This window comes from Ictidomys tridecemlineatus, unplaced genomic scaffold (genome assembly GCF_052094955.1).
Source record: "Ictidomys tridecemlineatus isolate mIctTri1 unplaced genomic scaffold, mIctTri1.hap1 Scaffold_601, whole genome shotgun sequence".
NCBI classification, from domain to species: Eukaryota; Metazoa; Chordata; class Mammalia; order Rodentia; family Sciuridae; genus Ictidomys; species Ictidomys tridecemlineatus.
Genome location: NW_027524096.1, coordinates 92,695 through 115,034, shown reverse-complemented (window position 1 = coordinate 115,034; position 22,340 = coordinate 92,695). Strand labels below are relative to the sequence as shown.

The 22,340-nt window shown below is 50.3% G+C and overlaps 1 protein-coding gene across 3 annotated transcripts in view; it reads right to left on the bottom strand.

Moving 5' to 3' along the window:
* Positions 1-22,340, bottom strand: part of LOC144374171 (uncharacterized) — a 77,884-nt gene that overhangs the window by 5,601 nt on the left and 49,943 nt on the right. The window contains exons 1-10 of one of the 3 annotated variants that reach the window (XM_078037099.1): positions 21,675-22,339; positions 19,163-19,952; positions 11,377-11,589; positions 6,344-6,531; positions 5,172-5,377; positions 4,730-4,935; positions 3,542-3,656; positions 2,034-2,149; positions 1,638-1,868; positions 440-554 (exon numbers count right to left, since the gene is read on the bottom strand). In XM_078037099.1, coding sequence (XP_077893225.1) covers positions 440-554; positions 1,638-1,868; positions 2,034-2,149; positions 3,542-3,656; positions 4,730-4,935; positions 5,172-5,377; positions 6,344-6,531; positions 11,377-11,418 — 1,219 coding nt within the window. In that variant the 5' untranslated portion in view covers positions 11,419-11,589; positions 19,163-19,952; positions 21,675-22,339. Of the gene's footprint in view, positions 1-439; positions 555-1,637; positions 1,869-2,033; positions 2,150-3,541; positions 3,657-4,729; positions 4,936-5,171; positions 5,378-6,343; positions 6,532-11,376; positions 11,590-11,686; positions 16,607-19,162; positions 19,953-21,674; position 22,340 lie in introns of those variants that run through there. The other 2 variants (XM_078037098.1, XM_078037100.1) reach the window with 2 other exon arrangements.

Sequence of the window (22,340 nt, the reverse complement as noted above, 5' to 3'; positions counted from 1 at the left end):
GCTGCAATCCTGACATTCTTGAGTAGGCAGGACTTCTCATATCCTGGCCATGGATTGGGACCTGTGCGGCTTCCGTCCATAGCAATGCTGATCCAATCAGGACCCATGCTCTGATCCTCTTCATTTGAAGGCATCCTTATCAGTGAGCCATAAACCAAACTGATGATGGATTGAGCCTCTCTCTGCCTTGCCCTCATCGATATTAGCTTTGCATTGCCAGACCAGGTCCAGGGGAGAACACGTTTCGGGAGGTCCAGCAGCCCCCTGGGGCCGCACTGAACACCTCCACATTGGACACGCCCATCACTGCACTTGGTTTCCTGCACCAGGCCCACCACACTCTGGCTATTTTAGGGCCAAGGCCCACTTTCTCTTGGCTGTGAGTTATCCTGAGCCCACTGTGGATCATGTCTCCCCACTGTCTGATTGTCCTACTTACTGTCATGCAGAGACATCATTCTCAGCAGCTCAAAGTTGTCCACATCCTCATGCTGCAACAAATTTTGGTCCAAGGCCCTGCGGATGAGGCTTGTCACCCTCTCCTGACACGTCACCTAGATCAGGGTGGGACAAATGTCATCAGAGAATGGATTTTAGAGGAGCTACCCAGAAGACTGTGGTCAAACATTCAGGAGAAATCTCAGCTACATATACAAGGGCACAATCTTGTTATCCTGCTACCTGAGTGTGTCCTCCATATACCCCCTGGGTTCTTGCAACGTGCTACTAGAACAATCCTGGTACAAATATCTGCCTGTACCTGCCATCTCCCCTCTCCCTGGGGAGCCACATTCCACTCAGGTCAAAGGACCAAACTGCCTATGCGCAGACACACTCTCATCTCACTGAGATGACAGCAATGGGCCAGGGATCTGTGCACCAAGTGTGCTCTGGGATGCAGGCTGCCTTTGTGGGTGGAAGAGGCAGATGCACTGAAAATTTTGGTCCTGACTGCCACTACACAAAACAGACTCAGATACAAGAGTGTGCACTTGAGTGCTTCATGATAGCCTGGAGAGGCCCTGGGCTCTGGAAGCTCGGTGCGGGTCTGGTTCTAATGATGTACTTGACTCAGCACTGGCAGTCACTGAACATGTCTCCTCTGCAGCTGGACACCTGCAGCATTAGCGTGTCTACTGCACATCCATAGAAATTCTGCCAAGAACCCCTTTAGTTCTGTATTTACATACATGCAAAGACTGACATTCCGAAGCTCTGGCATGACCCCCCAGGTGATCCCGACCCCACATTTCCACACCTAGTCATGCTAAGGAGGTTCTCTTTCCTGCCACCAGGAACACACCCCCTCCTACACATGTGACAAGTCACTGCCAGTTCCTCTGCTCCAACCTCACTCATTGAGAATACCAAGTTCTAGGCACTGCAGCCTGCACCCTGGACATATCTCTGCCTTCATCTGTCCACAGCACTTTCGTCTGCACTTCTGGCCTGCCAAACCCACAATACACAGGCCCACTCACCGCTGCAGCTGGGCATGCTGAGGCTCTCCCCACTCAGGTCAAGCCCTTAAGACTGACCTCTCTCTTCTTAATTTCCCACCACAGCCCCAGGGTTAGCTGTGTCTCCTGCCTTCCACTGTGTGGACACCCAAGAGGCAGCCCTGCTGTCGGGCTTACCAGGATGCGCTTTGTCTCCCTCAGGCTCTGTCCCTCTAGGAGGACGTGGACAAAGCGGCTGTCTTCCACCTGCTCGCTGGAGTGAAGCAGTGAGGAGCTGCTACTGGTGACTTTTCTCATGCACCACTCATTGGTTTGGGTGGCCTGGGGCAATGGTCCTGCAGCCACCGCAGAGCTGCTGCTCACAGCTGCTGGGATCCTGGATGCCACTGCCACAGAAGGCTGCAAGAACTGTGGGGGATGACAACATCAGCAAAGCCCAGCACCTGCACCCCACCCAGCCTGGCATTGGCCCTGTGGGCATTCTACAACATCCATCCAGAACCTGAGGTTCTTGTCCCCTTGGAGGATGTGGAGTGGCACCAGGAGTAAAGACTGAAGAAGGTGGCTGTTTACCTCCTTTGGCCTGACTTTAAACAACTTGCTGGCAGCTGTTTCCTGAAGAAGAAAGTTATAATCCACTCTGCCATCCAGGGCGTAATATACGTTTCCATCAGCAGGGATCCTCAGCTCTGGAGAGGCAGGGGCAGAGGCGTGGTAGGTGACACTCAAGTAATACACTACCCAACATCCCCCACAACTGAGAGCCTCTGCCAGCTCAGGTCTCACACACAGACCTGAGAGCCCCCGAATCCAGCTACTGTTGCACCAAAGACTCCCCACTGATTCCTCCCTGAGGACCCTCTATGCACAGGAGGTCCCCTACAGGAACACCTTTCAAGGAAATAGCCCCTTGTACCCCAGACCTTCTTAGTTCACGTTGGACCCACCAAAGACAAACAGCTAGAGTTTGTATCTGGATTGGTCCCCAAAGACTCATGTGTTCAAATTTTTCTCCCCACTGCAGCAATGATCACAGGTCGGTTTATGGAAAAGCACTTGATGGTGGGTGCCTCCACCTTGCCAGTGGATTCATCCACTCATACAGGGCTACACTAATTGGAGGGGTATGGTTTGGAGGTGTGTTGAGCGTAGGTGGAGGATGTCCACAGCAGGGCTGTGCCATCCAGAGATATATATTTCTCTTGAGTTCCCCACTTCTGCATTTTCTCCTCATGAGTATAATTCTCATTCACATTTTTAATCAATTTATTGTTATACTTCTTGTTCGGCTTGTGTTTCTCCTTCTTGTTCTTGTTCTTCTTCATCTTCTCCTCATGCTTCTTCTTAAAGTCATCTTGACCTTCTTATTCATGGTCTCCTCCTTCAACTTATTTTCATTTTTCTACTTCTCCTTCTCCTCCTCCATGTCCTCTTTCTCCTCGTCCTCCTCATCCTTGTCCTCCTCCTCCTCGTCCTCCTCCTCCTCCTCCTCTTTCTTCTTCTTCTTCTTCTTCTTCTTCTTCTTCTTCTTCTCTCTCTCTCTCTCTCTCTCCCTCTCTCTCTCTCTCTCTCTCTCTCTCTCTCTCTCTCTCTCTCTCCAAGAAGAGTTTACAAGCTGTGAAGGGTTCTATTCTACCACACTCTTCTCTGTAGAAATGGCCTCTGGTCCTAAGTGGACTCAGTTTGCAATGAATAGAAAGATTGGAAACCAGAAATGATTCTTCATTGAACTGCTTTTCTCATGTACTCAACTAGGTCAGGAAAGGTCGCCAAAGTAGGCACCCTGTGGTTGTCTGTCTTCTTTGACACAAGACAAAGAAGCCTCTCTTCTTGGCCCCTTGTGGATAATAGCTTTGCAATGCCTCCTCAGGCCAAGGAAAGAACACATGTTAGGCAGGTCCACAGCCCCTGGGGAACATGAAGAACCTGCAGATTTATGCCCCATCATTACACTTTGTTTTGTGCACAAGTCCCACCGTACTCTTCCTGGGCATTGGGTCAATGCACACTGTGTTTTGGCTCCCAGTTATCGTGAGCCCACTGTGACTCACTGCTCCCTACCCTCTGATGGTTCCACTTACTCTGATGGTTCGAGAGAATTTGCAGAAGCTCGTAGTTTTCTGGGTCCTCCTGCTGGAGCAAGTGTGCATCTAAGGCCCTGCGGATGATGACTGGAGCCCTGTCCTGGCAGGTCACCTGAGCAGGGTTGGAGAAAGCTCATCAGAGAGGGAATTTGGGAGTAGCTACCCAGAGGACAGTGCTCAAGGACAATCAGAGACAAGTGAGCTCTCAACACAAGGGCACCATCTTGATACCCTGCTACCTGAGGCCTTCATGTGATCATGTGGGGGTCTTCCTATGAGCCTCTAGTCCAATCTTGGTACAAGAGTTTGCTTCAACCTGCTATGCCCTACAGGGACAAGGGAATAAGGACCAAAAGGCTTTGTACAGACACACTCTAGTCCCATCCAGATGGGAGGAATGGTCCAGTGCACTTCCATATCCCTGCTCTGGTCTGGGATGCAGCTGCATTTTTGTGTGGACCAGGCACAAACCCTAGTTGCTTTGGTCCTGACAGCCAGGGCACAACACACACTAGGACTCTTTAATGATAGGCATGGAAGCTGCTGGGCTCGAGAGTGTCAGTGCTTGCTGGGGTGTCAGGAGGTTTGGACCCAGCAGGTGCAGTGGTTCAACATGGCTCCCCTGGAGGTGGACACCAGAGTCTCATGATGGATACTCCACACCCAGGAAGATCCTGCAGAGAGAGCCGCTAAATCTCTATTCACATACATGCAAACTAGGACACTAATGGGCCCCTCCAAGGCCCCCAGTTCTCTGTGACCCACACCTACCCACCCTAATCATTCTACAATGGCTCCCTTCCCTTCAACCAGCAACATATCCCCTCCCACACACAAGAAAATGACTGCCAACTCCTGTGCTTCAACCTCCACGGTTCAATATACTCCTCCTCAATACCAAGGTCAGTAGAGGATGGCCTGTACCCTCGATATTTCTCTGACCTCCTCTGAACCCAGCACTCACTCCTGCACTTCTGACCTGCACACCCCAAAACACGCAGGCCCACTCGCACCCAGACCTGGCATGCTGCTGCTCTCCCGCCTCTCTCTTGCTCACTTTCTGCTCTCCTTCCTGACCTTCCAGAAGCTCCAGTTCAAGAAGACAGGCCTAGTCCAAAGTGTTTGCTGTGGACTCGGTCTTCCCCACTGTGGGCTCCCAGGAGACTCCCCTGCTCGAAGACTTACCAGGATGCTCCTATACTGTGTTGTCCTTTCCTTTTCCAGGTAGACGTGAATGAGGCACCTGCCTCTCATCCGCTTGTTATATTGGGGCCTTGGGGAGGACCGAGTAGAGACCCCTGATGTCCTATACTCCGGCTCTGCCCCTTCCCTGGGAGAAGGCTCTGGCTCTGGGGTTGGCTGAGGAGCCGTGACAGGAACTGAGCTTGTAGCTAGAGGAGAAAAGATGCCAACATGACTGCCTTGCCCTGACCTTCCCACAGACAGACAATACCTCTGCTGCCAGGAAGAACTCAGGCCCTTGGCCCACACAGGACCTCTTTGCAGACTGGGGTCACTTCCTGAATGGACAAAGGCTTGTCCTAATTTCCAGCCCAACACCAGGCATACAGACTCCCTGCAGTGGGACAACAGTCGGACCTTTCCTCATATACCCTTAGGTACTCACCACAGTCCGCCTGGCTCTCAGGCTTTGCCTGGCTTGATTTGCCATCTTCAATTGCGGCCAGGAGGTGGTGTGCTTGGTGTTCCAGGTTCAAGCCTCCCAGCAGGAGCCACATGGATAGCAGCTGCTGCAGACTCAGAAAGCCTGGAGGCTGATGGGAAGCCTCGGAGTAGAGGTTCACCCAGATCCCCAGGAAGGAAGGTGAGGCACTGTGGGGAGGAAGGTGTGGAGTCAGCAAAACCCTGGCCTTGCCTTCACCACGGCCTCCAGAGAAAACCTCTGACCCTACACTGGGGAGAGCAGTCTTTCCTCAGCCTTCCCAAGTCAAATCACCTTGCAGGTCCCTATTCTGGAAACAGGAGCCCACCCTCTTGACCCCAAGCCCATTCCATGTTGAAGTTGGTCCAGGGGTCCACCATAGTCACTGAAGAGGACAACGTGCACTTATGCCCCATGGAGTCAGGGATGCAGTCACATGTAGGATATGTACTCATGGCACCTGCGGTTTGAGGCTGACCCCCATGAAAAGGGACACAATGGCAGTCATTTGCACCCTATTTTTCAATGAATTATGAAACGTGACTGGAAACGTGTCTTCACACAGTGGGTGCTTTCTCCATGTTCATCAGTGAATGAGCCCAAACTGCTGATTCCCACATATCTCTGGGTGTGGGAGCCGCCATGTCCAAAGCCCCTGTCCAGCTATGTCCCAGCTAGGATGCTCTGTCCCACTATGGAAACTAACATGTCTTTATTAACCCAAAAGTGCTTTTCCCAAGGCCTGAGTTTTGAGACGCCTCTGGCACAGATCTACGTTCTTCACAAAGCCAATATCACACCAGAAAGGCCACCTGGCCTCGCTGAGTCCACCTGGGAATGAGCTCAGTGCACATCATTGAGCTATGGTGCCCAGTGTGTGGGGACTGCTCCACGGACCTCTGTGAATCAGCTGGAGTCAGGATGGTTTCTCTGCCTGAGAGGGGAGTTCACTCCCCTTGCAAGGCTGTGGCAGGCACCTCCAGGACTCGTCCCATTTGGGACTGACATTCCACTATGAGTGTGGTCCTCTATCTCATTAGGTATCACAAACCTTTGGGTCCCTGAGAGGTACATGGCAGCCCCAAGACCCAGGCATGAGGGGGCTACACACTTGGGCTTGGTGGTCTGGTGCTTACCTTGGGAACAAGAGATCCAGCACCTGCTGGGTGGGGATGGAATCCCAGGAGATTAACCCCATGTTGCTGCTGAAATGTAGGTTCCTCCCACAAATGACAGGCAGGAGCTCACTCCTAAGCTGGTCCTGCCTGTAAGGTTCAAGGCTCTGTACCCTGAAGGGCTCCTCCGTGTTCTCATCATTTTCACCCTGGGTTGGGACCAAGAATGTTGGTTTAAAATGGAAATGGTGACAAACAGAAAAATGACTTGTGCCAATACACTAGAGTCAAAGCACAATGGGACAGTTCCCATCAGTACAAACACACACACACACACACACACACACACACACACACACACACACACACACAGTCAGAATAGGAGTCCTGGGCCATTCATCAGGGATCAGACTAGAGGGCCTGCTGGGCTCACCTGCCCTGTGCTACTCACTGTTACTCTTGAGCTCCTCTGCGACAATCGCCAGAGGCTCTGGCGTCTAAGATGAAGCCTCACCCAGTGCATCCACAAAAGGGCTAGTTGGCCCCCCTGAGATTCCTGGGAGCCTGAGGCTCGGCATTGTTTGCAACCACAGGAGAACATCCTTCTCCCTCCAGTTTCTCCAACCAAATGAGCTCGGATGGCTTGGTCAGTTAAGTGGGTGCCTGGATACCAGGGTTCCATGTTCTGTTTGATCCATTGTCAAGGCAATGATGTCATTTCCTGTGCCCATACCTGAGCCTCTTTTCACATAAGACCACTTTCAAAAGCCCTATGAGCTGCTGATTTCTGCTCCTAGCCTAAACATCTCAGGTGCGCAGGTGTTCACCAACAACTACCCAAACATCCCCACCAGCATCTGCCCTGCTTGGTGCCACTAGAGTTCCAGCTTGGAGCCTTCAAAAATGCATTCACAACCAGTCCTTCCCTCTCAGCAGCTTTTGGACCCTGGTCCCATCATTGTGCAACTCATGGTGTGCCCAGTCTTTTCTGGAAAGTAGGGTAGCATCTAATCTCTAGGGTTTATTGTGTCTATTGGCCCATAACACCCTCTATTCTCTCTGAAACCCGAGATGGGACTCACAGGTGGCTAAAGCACAAATGTAGAGATGGGACAATCACAAGAAGGGCAGAGACAAAGAATGCACCCCAACTCAATCAGGCCTGTGTCCCACACAGGGACGTGGCCAATGTCCGTCCCATCGTGGCTGCAGTTCCCTCTCTACACCATGGCAAGTTGGAGGGGACTGAGATGCAGAGGCTGCTCCCCTCTGCCATACAACTTCCCAAGGCTTCTCCTAAGATTTCAAAAGGGCCAAGTGTGTCTAGTGTTGGGGTCTCACAGAGACTCCGAGGTACCACAGCATCCTGCTGCCCAGAACCGGTTCACCCCTCACCTCAAGGGGGCTCAGCCTCTGCATTCATGGGAATTGAAGTGGGTACAGGTGATGGGATATCACCTCCAAGACTGAGTTATGCCAAGTCCATGACCCCTGTCTGCATCCCTGTCTCCAGCACCACTCCCCTCTCTCTCTTTCCTCCCCAGAGCCAACAAATCCATTTAGCAAGTGTGTCCTGTGATAAAGACATGACAGTCACCCATCCTCTCATTGCAAAAACACTGAGGCTCAGCCAACATGGATCCTACCAGGAACACAGGCATAAACTCAGAGTCCGATCCTCCCAGCCGAGCCTCAGTGGAGCCTGGACTCCCAGCCTCCTGAGTCAAGGAAACAGAGGTGCCTAGCCGAGCCACCTTGGATGCAGCCGCACACAAACTGAACTCATCAATGCCCTTTGCTCTCAGTTGTGAGTAAGAGGGGAGGTGGTGTTTCACAACCCTGGACATCAAGTGCAGTCTCCAGGCTTTGGGGTGTGCCCTGGCCTCTCTCTATCTGCCCAGGCCCTCCAACTCACACTGGCCTTTTACCCAACCTCCTCCTAGGGCCAAACTCAATCCTGCCTCTCAATTTCTTCTGCCTTCCCCAACACACTGCTCCGCAAAATGAGCAGGGCTGGCTCTCTGTTATCATGCTGGTGTCAGCAGCAATGCCACCCCACTGACATAATTCTGAGTCCCAACCTAGGCACTCCAGCTGTCTTTGCCACATGTGGCCCTGTTTGGGCTCTGGCTCTTGCTCTTTTCTTTCATGTGCATGTGTTTTGAGGTTTTGAGTTTCTCCCACTGCAGAACTGCAGCTGTGGCAGGGTAGAGCTCATGAAGGTGACATTCTGAGCCACATCCAATCCCATCAGGACTGTGAACTGGGGTGATGCTGGAACACAGTGATGAGTGAACACATGGGAGGTGGTTGGACCCACCTTGCCTCTGAGTGGTTTCCTTTCAGGACAGGAATGTAGGGATGGGAGCCCCTGGCGTGGGATGCTTTGCACAAGGCGTGACCACGGGCTCTTTCCTGGCAAAAACTGGCTCCACTCAGCATGGAGAGCACTGTCATTCCTGGTGGCTAACAACAGCCCTGGACCCCAGAAAGGAACCCACACTCAAGATTAACGTCTGAGTGTGCGTGTCCTCGAGGAAATGAGGTCTCCTGATCCCAGGTACAAAGGGGTAAGTCCTCTAACTCCAGGGGCCATGAAGGGACATCTGAGTTTCCCTTGTCCTTCTTTCCCTCTCTGAACCCATGGTGTCCTCACACTAACCACAGTTAGGACCCTGGCCTCATTCCCCAGTTGGGATCATTAGGCTCCATAAAGGACAGTCTCTAAGATGCTCAGTAAACCACCACCCTCTGCACAACCCATAACCCTATTCACCCAAGAGGCAAGAGGATTTCTATTCAGGAAAACCAGGAAAGGGAGAGCCTTTCTCAAGGACACAAGGACATTAGTGAGTGAGGGAGTGATTAATGGATGGAGAACTATTTCCACCACCAACTTCCAGGAGCATATATGGCCCTTTGGGCACAGGTCCGGACCCTTTTTTTCCAATCAACTTTTTCAGAGAAGTGAGGCTGCCTTCTAGATGGCACCTCCACACTAAGGGGGTCTCCTACTTCTTCCACATGTACATATTGCAACGGGCCTCCCACTGTGCATCTGAGAACACTCTGTGGGCATCTGTAGCCTTTCAAGACCCCAGAAACCATGCGGGCACCCCAGCACCAGCAGAGCATTTGTGCACATCACAACAATCACCCCGGGTGAGAACTCTCCGTTCCACTCTGTACTAGGCCCTGCCACCTGTACTGATCAGTCCAACCCCTCTCCTTCCTGTTTCTTGATTATACTACCATGGTTCCCACACATGGATGCCAGGATGCTTGTGGCCCCCCCAACCATTTGAGTTCCAGGAACAGTGGAATGTGTTTGGGAACTTCTGGATGACGGGAAGTCCCACCCTCCAGGGTTTCATCTTCAATGTAATGAGTGCAGAGGGAGCCAGGAGGGCTCTGTCAGGTAGAGAGAGGTGGGAGCTGATGGAGCCTCAACTAAGTGCCCAGGACTCTGGGTTCAGAGCTGGTGTTATGTGGAATTGTTGAGGGACGTGAAGAAAACCCAGCTCACTGTACGCAGAGACAGCAGATGCCCTCACGTGGTCAGGCTGCTGTGCTAATCAGAGCCCCAAGATGTTCCACAGGTGTGCAGGTGGGGAACCCACGTGCCAGCCCAGGCTGTTCCTGAGCACCTCTACCTGGATTCGAAGCATGTGACTCTGCATCAGCGTCCTCACATCAATGTATCCCGGCCCCCCACCCCAAAAGTTCTCTCAGAAGACAGTGAGGTTCCACTGCTCTGGACTTGCCCTTTTCTCTGGGATTCTGGGGGCCCATTAATTAGGAGGTCACAACAATTCTCAGCACACAGGCTGAGCCTACTGAGATCCCAGGAGTATCCAGGCATTGCTTCTATTTATAGTCCATCATGTCCCACGACACTTTGGACACGTATTGCACTCACCTAAAGAAACCACCAGGCCCAGGGCCTTCGTGCCACTGGCCTGCAGACACCTGGAGGAACAGGCAACCTATAGGCTGCGTGGAACCAAAGACCCTAGATCCTGGGATCTGAGCTGGACACACAGCTCATGTGCACACAGTCACCACTGTCACCGAGAGTGCAATTGAAACACCCGCAGAGTTAGCAGTGGACCTGATATGCCCACGAGTGGGGGTGAACTGCATCCCTTGAAAATGATCGTGTCCAGAGAAAGGCAAATTTTGTAGGATTTCACTTATCTCAGATTCTCAATTATCAGGTTCATAAAAAGATAAAGTACAATGTTCTTTTCCTGGGCCTCAAGGGCACTAGAATTCCGCATTGATGGCAAGAGTGTGTCCACGTGAGTTCTGGAGATGCATGGTGGTGACGCCTATACACCAACATGAACATGCTTAATGCCACTTAACTGTGTCCTCCAAAATGGTTTAATTACAAAACAGATGTTCGGTGTCAATTACCACAATGTAAACCCTTGGGAGACTGCTGATTGACTCATCTTAGCGTAAGTCAATGAATAAAGGTCCTAAGGTGCGAAGCTACAAAATGAGGGATGAGCATGGATGAGGATGGGCGGGAGAATCCTCCCCCTCTAACACAATTAGGGAAGGATGTGCTGCCCTCAAGTGGCTGGGGGGCCTGGGATCCTGCCACAGAGGGGGATTCCAAACCTCACATCCCCTGACCCAGGCCAGAAGACCAGGTAGAGTCCAAGGACCCTGGGGCGGCCCAATGGCAATAAAGGTCAAAAGGAACTGGGATCTGCCTGGACCCTCAATCCCCTACTCTGAGCAGGGCTGCATGATGAGGCCAGAGGCCATCCACAGCAATCTGCCTTTACAGGAAAAGAGGGACTGCAGGCTGCCTCTGGCTCACTGACTCAGGATGGTGTTTTCATAAAGCAAGACCACTTCCTCACATTTGACCAGCAGCTCATGCGCTGACAGCACAATGGCTGGCTTGACTCAGGCCCTGAGAAATGAAATAGAAAATTCATAGCAAACCCATCTTTAGCTCTTCCACATCATCAGGGGGTGTGATTCATTTCCATCAACAAAGATGTCTGAAATGATGTCTAAACATGCTGGGGACTCACCTCCGTGTGGAACTCTTCAGGAAAAAGGGGATCAAATCTCATGAAGCAACTCTTCTCTCCTCTAGCCCATGGGCAATGCAAGGAACCTGCATGTTACCAGAGGCTCACTCTCTCTTCTCATGTCTTCTGGAAAGGATTCATGAATGCTTCCTTCAAGGTGAAGCAGAAGCCTGCATTCCCAGCTGCACAGAAGTGTTTGAGGGCAGTGTCTCCCTTAAAACCCAAGAAGAAAAACAGGTCATTAAACAGGCACATGGATTAGAGTACATGATCAATGATCCCTCCTCCCTGAAGCCTTCCACATGCCCACCTTCCACATTCACAGAGAAATGCTTGGCCATTCTCAAGACCAGGAGACCATGATGCTCATCACCAGGAAGTCAATAGGAACATGAACAGAGCAGCATGGATTGCACAAGGTGGCACACCAAGGATCTGCAGCACAGCTGCTAGAACACAAGAGCTGAACTTCAGTATTGACTTTCTGCCACGTGCCAAGTACGATGGTAATGTCAAGCACAACATGCAGATATGCAAGTAGTGGGTGACACGGTGCATCCATTCACAGAAGTGGGCAACATCTTCATTGGAACAAGGAAGTATCTTATCCTTACTCATCAAAATCATCACAAAGAATAAAATGGATGCAAGACTTCTCATTTCACTATCATGTAGCTGTTGGATTTCCCTATTAAATAATACCTCCTCCAAAATAAAAAATATCTCAGATATGTGTCAACTATTCGATGGATGACATTTTAAAAACTAGGCCTTTACTTCATATTTATGTATGCTATAGCCCTGCCTAAGGCTCTTTGAGAAAGGAGCACATAGAATTGGATCTTTGAAAATCTCACATTTGCCGATAAATATTACCGACAATGTCAGGCATGGCGAAGTGAAAAGTGGGACTTTGGATACTCAAAGAATGCTATGTTGTGAGATTGGTGTCTCTGACTCATAGACAGCATGTGGTTTCTATGAAAGCTGGTGAGGGAGCAGGAGTAACGAAGCTCATGGAACAGATGACCTCAGGGAATACTGACAGATAGGCCAAACTGGAGAACATGTTCCAGCTAACATTGGTATTTGGGCTCCTGAGCCCAGTCCTGTTTTAAAAAGAGTTGCAGACAGGCAGTGTTCATGTACAAAATGTCTACCATGTAAAAGTGGGTAATTGAAATGTCATCTAGGTACACATCTGATAGAATGGTCTGCCAACCTATGGATTTCATTCTAACAAATAAAAAGAAAAACACAGACATGAGACAGAAAGATAAAACCTTGTCTTCACCAGGATGCCTAAAAATAAGTTTTATTTGCCTCATGCAAAGAGCTTTCAATAGAACTTCTGATTTCTGAATGAACCCATTCAATTTTATAATGCACAGATCATAAGGTTTTCTTTACAGAATATTCTCTTCTTCTTCTTCTTCAAGCCTCACATAGAAAATGTCTCACAGGACATAGGAGGGGAATGACCCAAAGGATGAGAGAATGGCTGGCACCGTTCTCAAATGTGCCCATGTAGCCTAAAGTTTGAAGGCACCTAATTGTACTCTAAAACAATGATGAACCTATTTGATCCATTAATTAATAAATAGCACCGCTTTACCACTTGAACCAAATCACAGAAAAATGGAAACAGATGATCGAATTCCTCTTCTCCCATCACCTCCTGGCCCAGACTCTCCCCAGAGGTGGCTCTGGTCATCTGTCTATTAGGGAGTCACCCGTGGTCCCCTATCTCTCAGAAAAGAAAACCACCTCAGCTACTGTCCCTAAAGCCAAGTGATGGCTGCGGTTTCCACACTGTGTGGATCTGGAGAGATGCACAGTGCCGCTGGACCAGCCTATGTTCAGGGCTGTGTCTGTGTCCCACAGCTGAAACATGTGGTCCAGGGTCTTCTTTCCACCCACAGGTCCTAAGAACTTGCAGTCAGCCCGTGCCTCCTTATTCACTGTGGCCACAGACTTCCTGCCAATGGCCATTGCATTGTACATGTCTTATAATTTAACACGGCATTGAAATGAACTTCCTTCTGGGAGCTTCCCAGGGCACGTCCCAAGACCTGAATTTCTGTGTTGTAGGGAGCATAGCATTCGTGCATTTTTTAAGTTTCATGGATAATGTTAAATGTGCCTCCAAAGTGTATGAAAAAAGCTTATCTTCCTATCCCCTCCCAGCACATATTATCAACATCCTTAATTTGGGTAAAAAATAAATAAATAAAACACATCATTTGAGCCTGTGTTCATCTTCTTGCCAGCTGTGTTCCAGTGACCTCCTCCCGTGCATAGTGCTCATCTGTGTTTCTCCTCGTGCCTCCTGTTCTACTGGGTTGCCATTTCCTCCCAATCGGTCCCTCGGTTTTGACAATGTTTGGGGCATATTTCGTTGGAGAGTAGTTTCTAACGTGGATGGTCAATTGAACCATCTTGACAGCTTTGGGTTTTGAGGATTGAAGCCAACCCTCCCCATTTCTAGCCCACAGCCTCTTCTCCTAGATTTCTACCAGTATTCCAGTAAATATTTCATTGAATTTGGTTGGTCTCCGTGTCTGGGTTCAAGACTTAGGTCCTGCACTTGCTAGCAGGGACATTGTGCTTTCTGGTTTGTTGTGTTGGCTTCTTGGGGACACTGTGAGGATCAGGTAGGCAAGGCAGGTAGAGTGGCTGGCCTAGAGCATGGCCCAGAGGGACCGTTAGATCAACATTATTTGTAAAATGACAGCTGTCAATTATCACAACCAACATGAAAGGCCATCCTAATAATCATCATTATGAAAATATTGGTCACAATAATGTTTTCTACTTCTATGGTACAACTGTATTATACTCTCCATGAGTGAGGTCACAGGCCATGTGTCATTGTGTGCCTGCTTCTGTCACTTAGCCTGGAGGCCCCTGGCATAGTTTGCGCTTCAGGACTGGAAGCTCTTTTACGATACAGTTTTCAAGTGGCCATTGGTCGCCTGATGGTACTCCATGGGGTCATCTGAGCCTGGCTTGCATCTGGCTCCTGCAACCAACATCCTGTTTTGCTAGAAACTCCATCGAAAGAGGCTTGGAACTCCTGCTCTCTTGTTCATCTCTGAAGTTCTGCCATTTCTTCTCAGATGGCTCCACAAACCTTTCAAACCCCTCCCCTGCTCCAGGGCTTTGAAGCGGTTTCTTTGGAAGCTTCTGCACAGGGTTAAGGACAAGCCATTCCTCACATGCTCCTTCAACAGGAGGAAGAGAGGGGCCAGAGGGGCCACAAGGAGCAACCTCCTGCTCTGTTCCAGGCAGCCACTTCCAGGCTGGGGCTGCAGCCTGGGGCTCTCAGGACAGCTCTGGCTAAGGGGGAAGCCCTACCCAAGCCTGGGTCACAGCCTCCCATGCCCCAGGGCAGCTGGTGAGCACTGGTGGAGGGTGGAGGGGAAGGCTTGCACCCCAGGAGTCGGGTCTGGACAGCACTCAGGTGGGAAGAGACCACTCACTGGTCACCAAGGGGATGTGAAGCAGGGGGCGACCCAGGGCAGCCATGAGATCTCCTCTAAAGACCACTGTGGTCCCAGCAGTACAAAGGGACTGAGTGACATTATTACTCTTCCCTGTTTTAAGGACAGAGGTGTGGAAGGGATTCCTGAGAGTCACAGAAAACGTGGCTCACAGGTTTCATTTTGCCATCTAGGAGTGACCTTGGCCGCACTGGTGGCAATTCCCCGGACCTTTGATGAGCCCCCTGGCATCCTCCCAGTGAGTCCTCCCAGGCCCAGTCTCAGGGGCAGACAGCTGCTCTGACTGCTCTCCCTGGACCTGAGGATCACATGGGGTTTTGAAATTCTTTTTGTTGCCGCACTGGGCATTGAACCCAGGGCCTTGCACATGCTAGGCAAGTGCTCTACCGCGGAGCTCACTCAGCCCTGAGGGTGACAGGTTTGGAGAGCATTTGCTACCTGAGTCTTGGTGAGGTGAATCCTCATAGCCCTGAAGTCAACACGTTTCTCTACCAGCTGCGTTTGCAGGGTTAAGATCTTAGCTTGAGTTTTGATTTCCCTTATTTCTTCACTTCTCTCTCTCTCTCTCTTTTGGTACCAGGGGTTGAACCAAGGGATGCTTTACCACTGAGCCACATACCCAGCCCTTTTTAAAATACTTCATTACAGACAGAGTCTCAGTGAATTGCTCAGAGCCTCACTAAATGGCTAAGGTTGGCTTCAAACATGCCATCCTCCAGCCTCAGCCTCCAGAGTCCTGAAATTACAGGCATGTACCACTGCCCCCCAGCTCTGCACTATTCTTAATCAGAGAACCTGTGGGGCTATGTTTACTAGGTATGAATTGAGTTGCCCTCCAGAGAAAAGAAAAAGTAACAAAGCTCTGCTGTGTGGGCAAATCAGGGATGACCCCAGGACAGGGTCAGCTTTCTCTCCAAGGAAACCCCACTGCCAAAAAGGAGCCTTTTGGCCAAAGCAGTGGTGCACTCCTGGAATCCCTGCACCTCCGAAGGCTGAGGCTGGAGGATCAAAAATTTCAAAATCAGCCTTAGCAATGGCAAGGCACTAAGCAAATCAGTGAGACCCTACCCTAAATCAAATTAAAAATTGGGCTGGGGATGGGGTTCAGTGGTCAAGCATCCCTGAGATCAATCACTGGTACCACCCCCCGTGAAATAAAAGAGCCTCTGCTAAGGACTTCCATGTTGGCTGAGGCAGCTGCCTGCAGTGGGTGTCCTGCAGAATGCAGTCAATCTCCCCAGGCCTGGGCTGTGGGGAGGGGTTGGCCCGGTGACCGGGGGTTAGCCCCCAGCTAATGATCACTTGGTATTGTGGTTTGGATGTCAAATGTCCCCATTGCCCATGTGCTAAAGGCTTGGTCACCAGCCTGTGGCCCTTGGGACTAATGGAAACTTTAGTAGGTGGGGCCTCCTGGAAGGAATGAGATCATTAGGGGTGTGACCTTGAGGGGGATATTGGGACCCAGCCCAGTCCTACCCACCCTCTTCCCAGTTACCCAGAGATGAGCAGCCTCCTCTGTCATGTGCTCCAGCTGCCAGGATGTCCTACTGTGCTGCCACAGGCCCAAAGCAACAGGGCTAAGGTGCCATGGACTGAGACCTATGCAGCCATGAGTCAAAAGAAACCGTTTCCTTTTAAGGGGATTCTCTCAGATGCTTTGTCACAGCAACAGAAAGCTGACAGCACCCTTGGTCTGTGCCCCTGCTTTATACATAGGGATGCTGAGGGCCCACAGGAAGCTGAGCAGCCCCAGGTCACATGGTCCCATAAAAACAATTATTATCCATTCATTCACTGACTACATGGCAGGAGCTGGACTCCAGATCTCAGTGTTTGAAAAAGTTGTGTTTCCTTCCTGCTCCTTAGTCCCTCGCTCTCTTTTTGTATGAATCCAAGAAGGACCTTCAGGAGATTGCAATGCCACCCAGTCATCCTAGCCAACTTTGTACTTGAACATGAAGTTCATGGGATGTTTCTGCTTCACACTGTGTTAGTCACTAGTCATCAGAGAGCTCTGTGCTTTCACCTACAGAGTGCCACCCCACTTCCCTGCTGCAAGGGCTCTTCCTGCCAGGTCACCTGCTGGATGGAGGGCACTGCCCAGTGCCCTAGATCTCTCCTGAATGTCCTGTGACCTACCCACTGCAGGCCAGGCAGACATCCACAGAAAAAAACAGCGAGAGGGTCTGGCGCCCCCTGCAGAAAGCACCCCCGTCCAGGTACTGTTATATAGATGCCCACAGAACATTCCTCAAACCTGCAGCAGCTTGGACTGCATCCAAATGCAACCACAGGCCGAGCACAGTGGCACCCACCTGTGCTAGAGTGACTCAGGAGGCTGAGGCAGGAGGATTGTGGGTTTGAGGCCAGGTTTAGCAACTGATTGAGGCACTGTCTTAAGATAAAGAATTAAAAGGGCTGAGGATGTAGCTCAGTGGCAGAGCCCCTGGTCCAATCCCCAGTACCAAGAGGATTAGGAGATACCAGAGATGGGAACTTATGAGTTGGGTCAATGGTAACTCCAAGTCCAATGAGACTGAATGCACAGGGAAAGCTTTAACCCGCAAAAGAAAAGGAGGCAGGGAGCTTCAGCTCCAGGTAAAGGACTAGGAATTGAACCCGGGTGCCTTACCACTGAGCACACCCCAATCCTTTTTATTCTTGTTTTGAGAAGGGGTCTTGCTATGTTGCTGAGGGTCTCACTAAATCACCAAGGTTGACCTCAAGTGATCCTCCTGCCTCAGCCTCCCGAGAATCTCTGGGATTACAGGCATGCACCACCATGCCCAGCAGGAAAGGAACTTTTATCAGTGCAGCCACACGGGGAAGGCAGGGGACCCACATCTTAGCCTGTCTTCAGGGGGTGACAATGACTTGGAGCTTTTATAGAGAGGGGAATGAGGGCAAGGGCTTGGGCTTTGCACAGCTGCCAAAGCAGGTGGTCCTGACCAGTTGAGGTCTGTCCATCTACCCAGGATTGGCCAGGTGGTGCCTTGTCAGGAGAGCTGTGTCACCTGCTTTGGCTCTCAGATGCACATCAATCAGACCTTGTTCCTGGGACATGAAACAGACTGCATGGGGGCGGGGGTCTGGATTCTGAATGAAGAGCAACTTCCTTCTGCTGAAAATAGAGAGGGGCTACAACCCCCACACCCACCTCAGGAGCCAGGAAAGCTAAGATGGGTCCCGCCCTTCCTCAGGCCTGGGCACAGGCCATCTGCCTAGGCATTTTCTTTGCTTTTCCCATTTTTGCTTTTCTTCAAGCTAAGGAAATTCACATATGTAGATCACTTGGGTTTTGTTTCTTTAAACTGTAACCACTTCTGTGGGTCAGGGGCTTTTCTTCCAAGCCTTCTGGCTGCTTCTCCCCAGTTTGATCAAAGTTCTTGATTTTTTCCTTTTTCTTTCTTTTTTTCTTTTCTTTTTTTTATTTTTTTTTTGCCTGTTCCTTGTGCTGGTGGGCACTGATGCAGCCAGCAGGGTCCCGTAACAAATCCAAGGTGACTCAGGCAAAGGGGATGGATGGGCCATATATTGAGGCAGAGATGCTGCCCTTCTAATTCTGCCTTTAGCCATCCATTGGATGTCTGCGGGTAGAGGTGGAGGGCTGGAGTCCTCCTTACAAACTCCCCAAGACTCAAGTCAGCAAACACTGAAAGCCCTGTCGCCCTCAGGGACAGGGCCCCAGACAGTTCCTCGGTGCCTCCCAAAGGCTACCAAGGGAGAAGTCACTTGGGGCCCGACTCCAGGAGGATCATCAAGGGGCGGGACAGGGGGACTTCAGGTAAAAAGCTGCAGCCAACTCGCCCTAGGACCCCAGCACTCACCAGCCCCACCCCGTTCCTGGACAGAAAGGTTTCCTCAAGCATTCTCACTGGGTGTCCCTGCAGCAGGGCCCCAAGACTGCCCTGGAAAGGGATCTGTCAGGTGTGAGCGACCGATTTCCCTGATATATGCTGCTCAGCACCAGTATCCCCTTCTCTAGGCTCGGCAGAGTCCCCTGAACCTGCAATGTGCCCAGATGTGCCTGGCCTGCAGCCCTGGCTCTGAACCAGCCTCGCGGAACACTGGGTGCACAGTGGAGGCCCGTGTGGAGTGTCCTCCTCCCAGTGCGCACCTCCTACTCATCCCTTGGCACATCCCCAACCCTCTTTGCTCCCAGGACCCCTCAACTTTCTTTCCAAAGGCCTTGGAATCCCCAAAGGATTGATGCATGAGGGAAGGGACCTGCATCTGGGGGCACAGACCTCGCTTTGGCATCATGTTGCCTACGTGGTACTTACACCCCTGAAGATCTCGCCCAGCATTTGAAGCAGGATCGATTTAGCCACGCAGGAGGTAAGCACTGATAAGCTCAAAACATTGCATGGACAGGAAAGAGATTTCTTCTGCAATCAATTTCTATATCATAGTCTTCAGTAAAGGAAGAGACCACTTGGGGGCTTCTCTGTCCCCTGTTGGTTGTAGCTAATTTCAAAAAACAGTTTCAATGAAGGGCAGCAACCTGCACATTTCAAGCACACTCTGCTGAGTTCCAATACTATGCATCAGCTGTGAGGGCACCACAATCAATGTAAACAACATGTCTATCACCCTAAAAGTTTCCTCCTGCCTCTCTGCAATCACTTCACACCTCCACCATCCCCCCTCACATCTCCAGGTGACCCCTGATCTGCTTTTTGTTACTATATACTCTCTAGAAGTTTCAATAAATGGAATCATACAGCATGTTTTATTTTTTTTTTTTAATCTGGCTTCTTTCAACATAATTATTTTGAGCATCATCAAGGTTAAGTGCCAATAGCTCACCCTTTCCTATTTTTGAGTGATCAACTGTCTCTTAAGGTGGGCCTGGGGAGTCTGCATCCACTCACCTGCTGATAGACATCTACACTGTTTCCAGTTCTTGTCTATAAACAAAGCTGCTATGAAAATGTGTATACTAGTCTTGGCAAAGGCAGGTTGTAATTGATGGATTTCTGGAGGCTCAGTAGGCAAGTTGAATATTGAAAACTCCAGGGAGGGAACCCAGTGGGCAGAGCTTATTCTGCAGAGTGAAGTCCTGAGTTTAACCTCCAGCACCAAAAAAAAAAAAAAAAAAAAAAAAGAAAAGAAAAAAAAGAAAAGAAAAGAAAAAAGAAAGAAACAGAAAAAAGAAAAAGAAAAACTCAGAACCACCGCCAGATCACAGGGGCCCTCCACCTTTGTGGGTTTCAGCTGCAGGAGTTCAGTGTTCCCACTGAGACTGTCTCCAGGTTCCTCATGTTTCTGGACCTTTCTGACATATGCCAGAGCATTCTGTTCCTAACAAGGCTGCCCTCTAGAGAAACTGCTTTATCAGAGTCTGAACAACTGGGAATCACCAGAGCCTGTGTCACCTGGGGGAAGGCAGGCACCCAGCTCCAGCACCCTGAGTCCTGCTGTTCCACCTAAGAGGGCAACAGGGAGAAGCACTGGGGACATTCCCAGCCTAGGATGCAGGCTCAGGAGACAGGGACCCGCTGGAGGGGCCACAGAAAGCTTGCCTCCCACTCCTGGACACTCCCCAAGGCCTATTTCCACGAGCTCCCTTCCCCAGTGCTAGAGTTACAAGGCAGACTAAAAGGCAAAGGCCTGAGAGAGGAGCAAGCACGGAAACTAGACTCCCACCAGGAGGGATGCTGGGACCCTCAGACCAGAAACCCCTCAAACAACCACGACTAACCTGCCAAGGGCTCTCATGGAAAGACAGAGAACAGGCACCAGCAGAGGGGACAAGGCAGAAAGAGATGGAGACACAAAATGGTGGGACACAAATGAGAAAGAGCTTTGATGAGCTCATTAACATACTGGACTCCACTGAGCAAAGAATGTCTCAGCTTCCAAAACACGAAAGCAAAGCAAGATAGGGAGAGGGAGAGGGAGAAGAGGGAAAGGGAGAGGGAGAGGGAGAGGGAGAGGGAGATGAGGGAGACAGGGAGAGGTAGACAGGGAGAGGGAGATGGAGAGGGAGAGGGAAAGAGAGAGAGAGAAGGAGGGGGCAACAAGGGAGAGGGAGACAGGGAGAGAGAAAGGGAGACATGCAGAGGAGTGGGGGAGGAGAAGGGAGAGGTAGAGGGGGAGAGGGGGAGATGGAGAGGAAAAGGAGGAGAGGGAGAGGGAGAGGGAGAGAGGCTGAGGGGGAGGGAGACAGGGAGAGAAAGAACCAACATCTAAGAACTGTGGGAAGATAAGAGGTGTCATGTAGACAAGATGGGAATCCACGGAAGAGAAGAGGAGAACTTCCCAAATTAGTACCAAATCAAAGTGGCTCAGAGAACTTCAAGTAGAAGGAACAACAAAACAACTCCACCCAGCCTCAGCCTCCAGGAATCCAAACTGCAGTACCAAGAGAAAGCCAAGCCAACACCAAAACAGAACCACCATCAAACACACACACCCTAAAGGGACCAGAGGAAGAAGCCCGGCCTCTGGGAACAGAGACACAATATATCCAACTGCTCAGAAAGTATTCAAGGAAGAGCGTGGAGCAAAACACTTAGAAGTGTTGAGGTGAAAGCCCCCCAACCTACAGCCATGTCCTGAAAACTCAGCCTCAGAGTGAAGAGAAATAGAGACTCTCAGACACACCACAGAGGGACTGTGTCACCAGGAAGCTGCCTGGCAAGAAATGATAAAAGAAGTCCTTTAAAGACAAGGACCATGATCCCGGCCAGAAAGAGACTTACATAAAAAAGAAAAACAACTTAAGTTTTCTTGGATAAGTTTGTTCAGAACAAAATTAACAAATGTCCTCGATGAGAACTGTATACGTACATGTGAGATGACAGTGTGACGCGGGGTGGCAGAAGCACCAGGAATGCTTTGTTGCTGTGAGGTACTGACACCAGTCTCGACCCGGCAGTGTCATCCGAAAGTGGACCTGGGTTAGTTATCAGTATACACTACAACCACTAAAAAAGGTTTTTAAAAAGAAGCATAACAGGTATGCTGAGAAATGTGAGTAGATGGAATCAAAAGGCAGGAAAAGAAGAGACAGACAAAAACAGGCACAAAGAACCAGGGCAATTACACAGAACGGTACCAAGCACAGCAGATGCTATTTCAACTGGATCAATAATCACATTATACGTCAGGGGCCTAAACGTACCAATTATCAGAGATTATCAGAGGGGTTCAAAAAACAGGTTCCAACCCTTTGGTGTCTAGAAGTCCACTTAAAATATACAGTAGTACCCCCACCCAGGGATACATCCCGAGACTCCCAGTGGATGCCTGAGCTGCAGATGGCACTGAGCCCTATATACACTGTTTCCCCCTATATCTACATTCTTATGACTGTTATAAATTAGGCACAGGAGGAAATTGACAATGGTAACTAATAGTAAAATAGAATAATTTTAACATAATTCAATAAACTTCCCACCATCGCTCCCCTTAAGCTTTAAGTAAAATCAGGGGTAGGTGAGTGTCAGCAGTAAT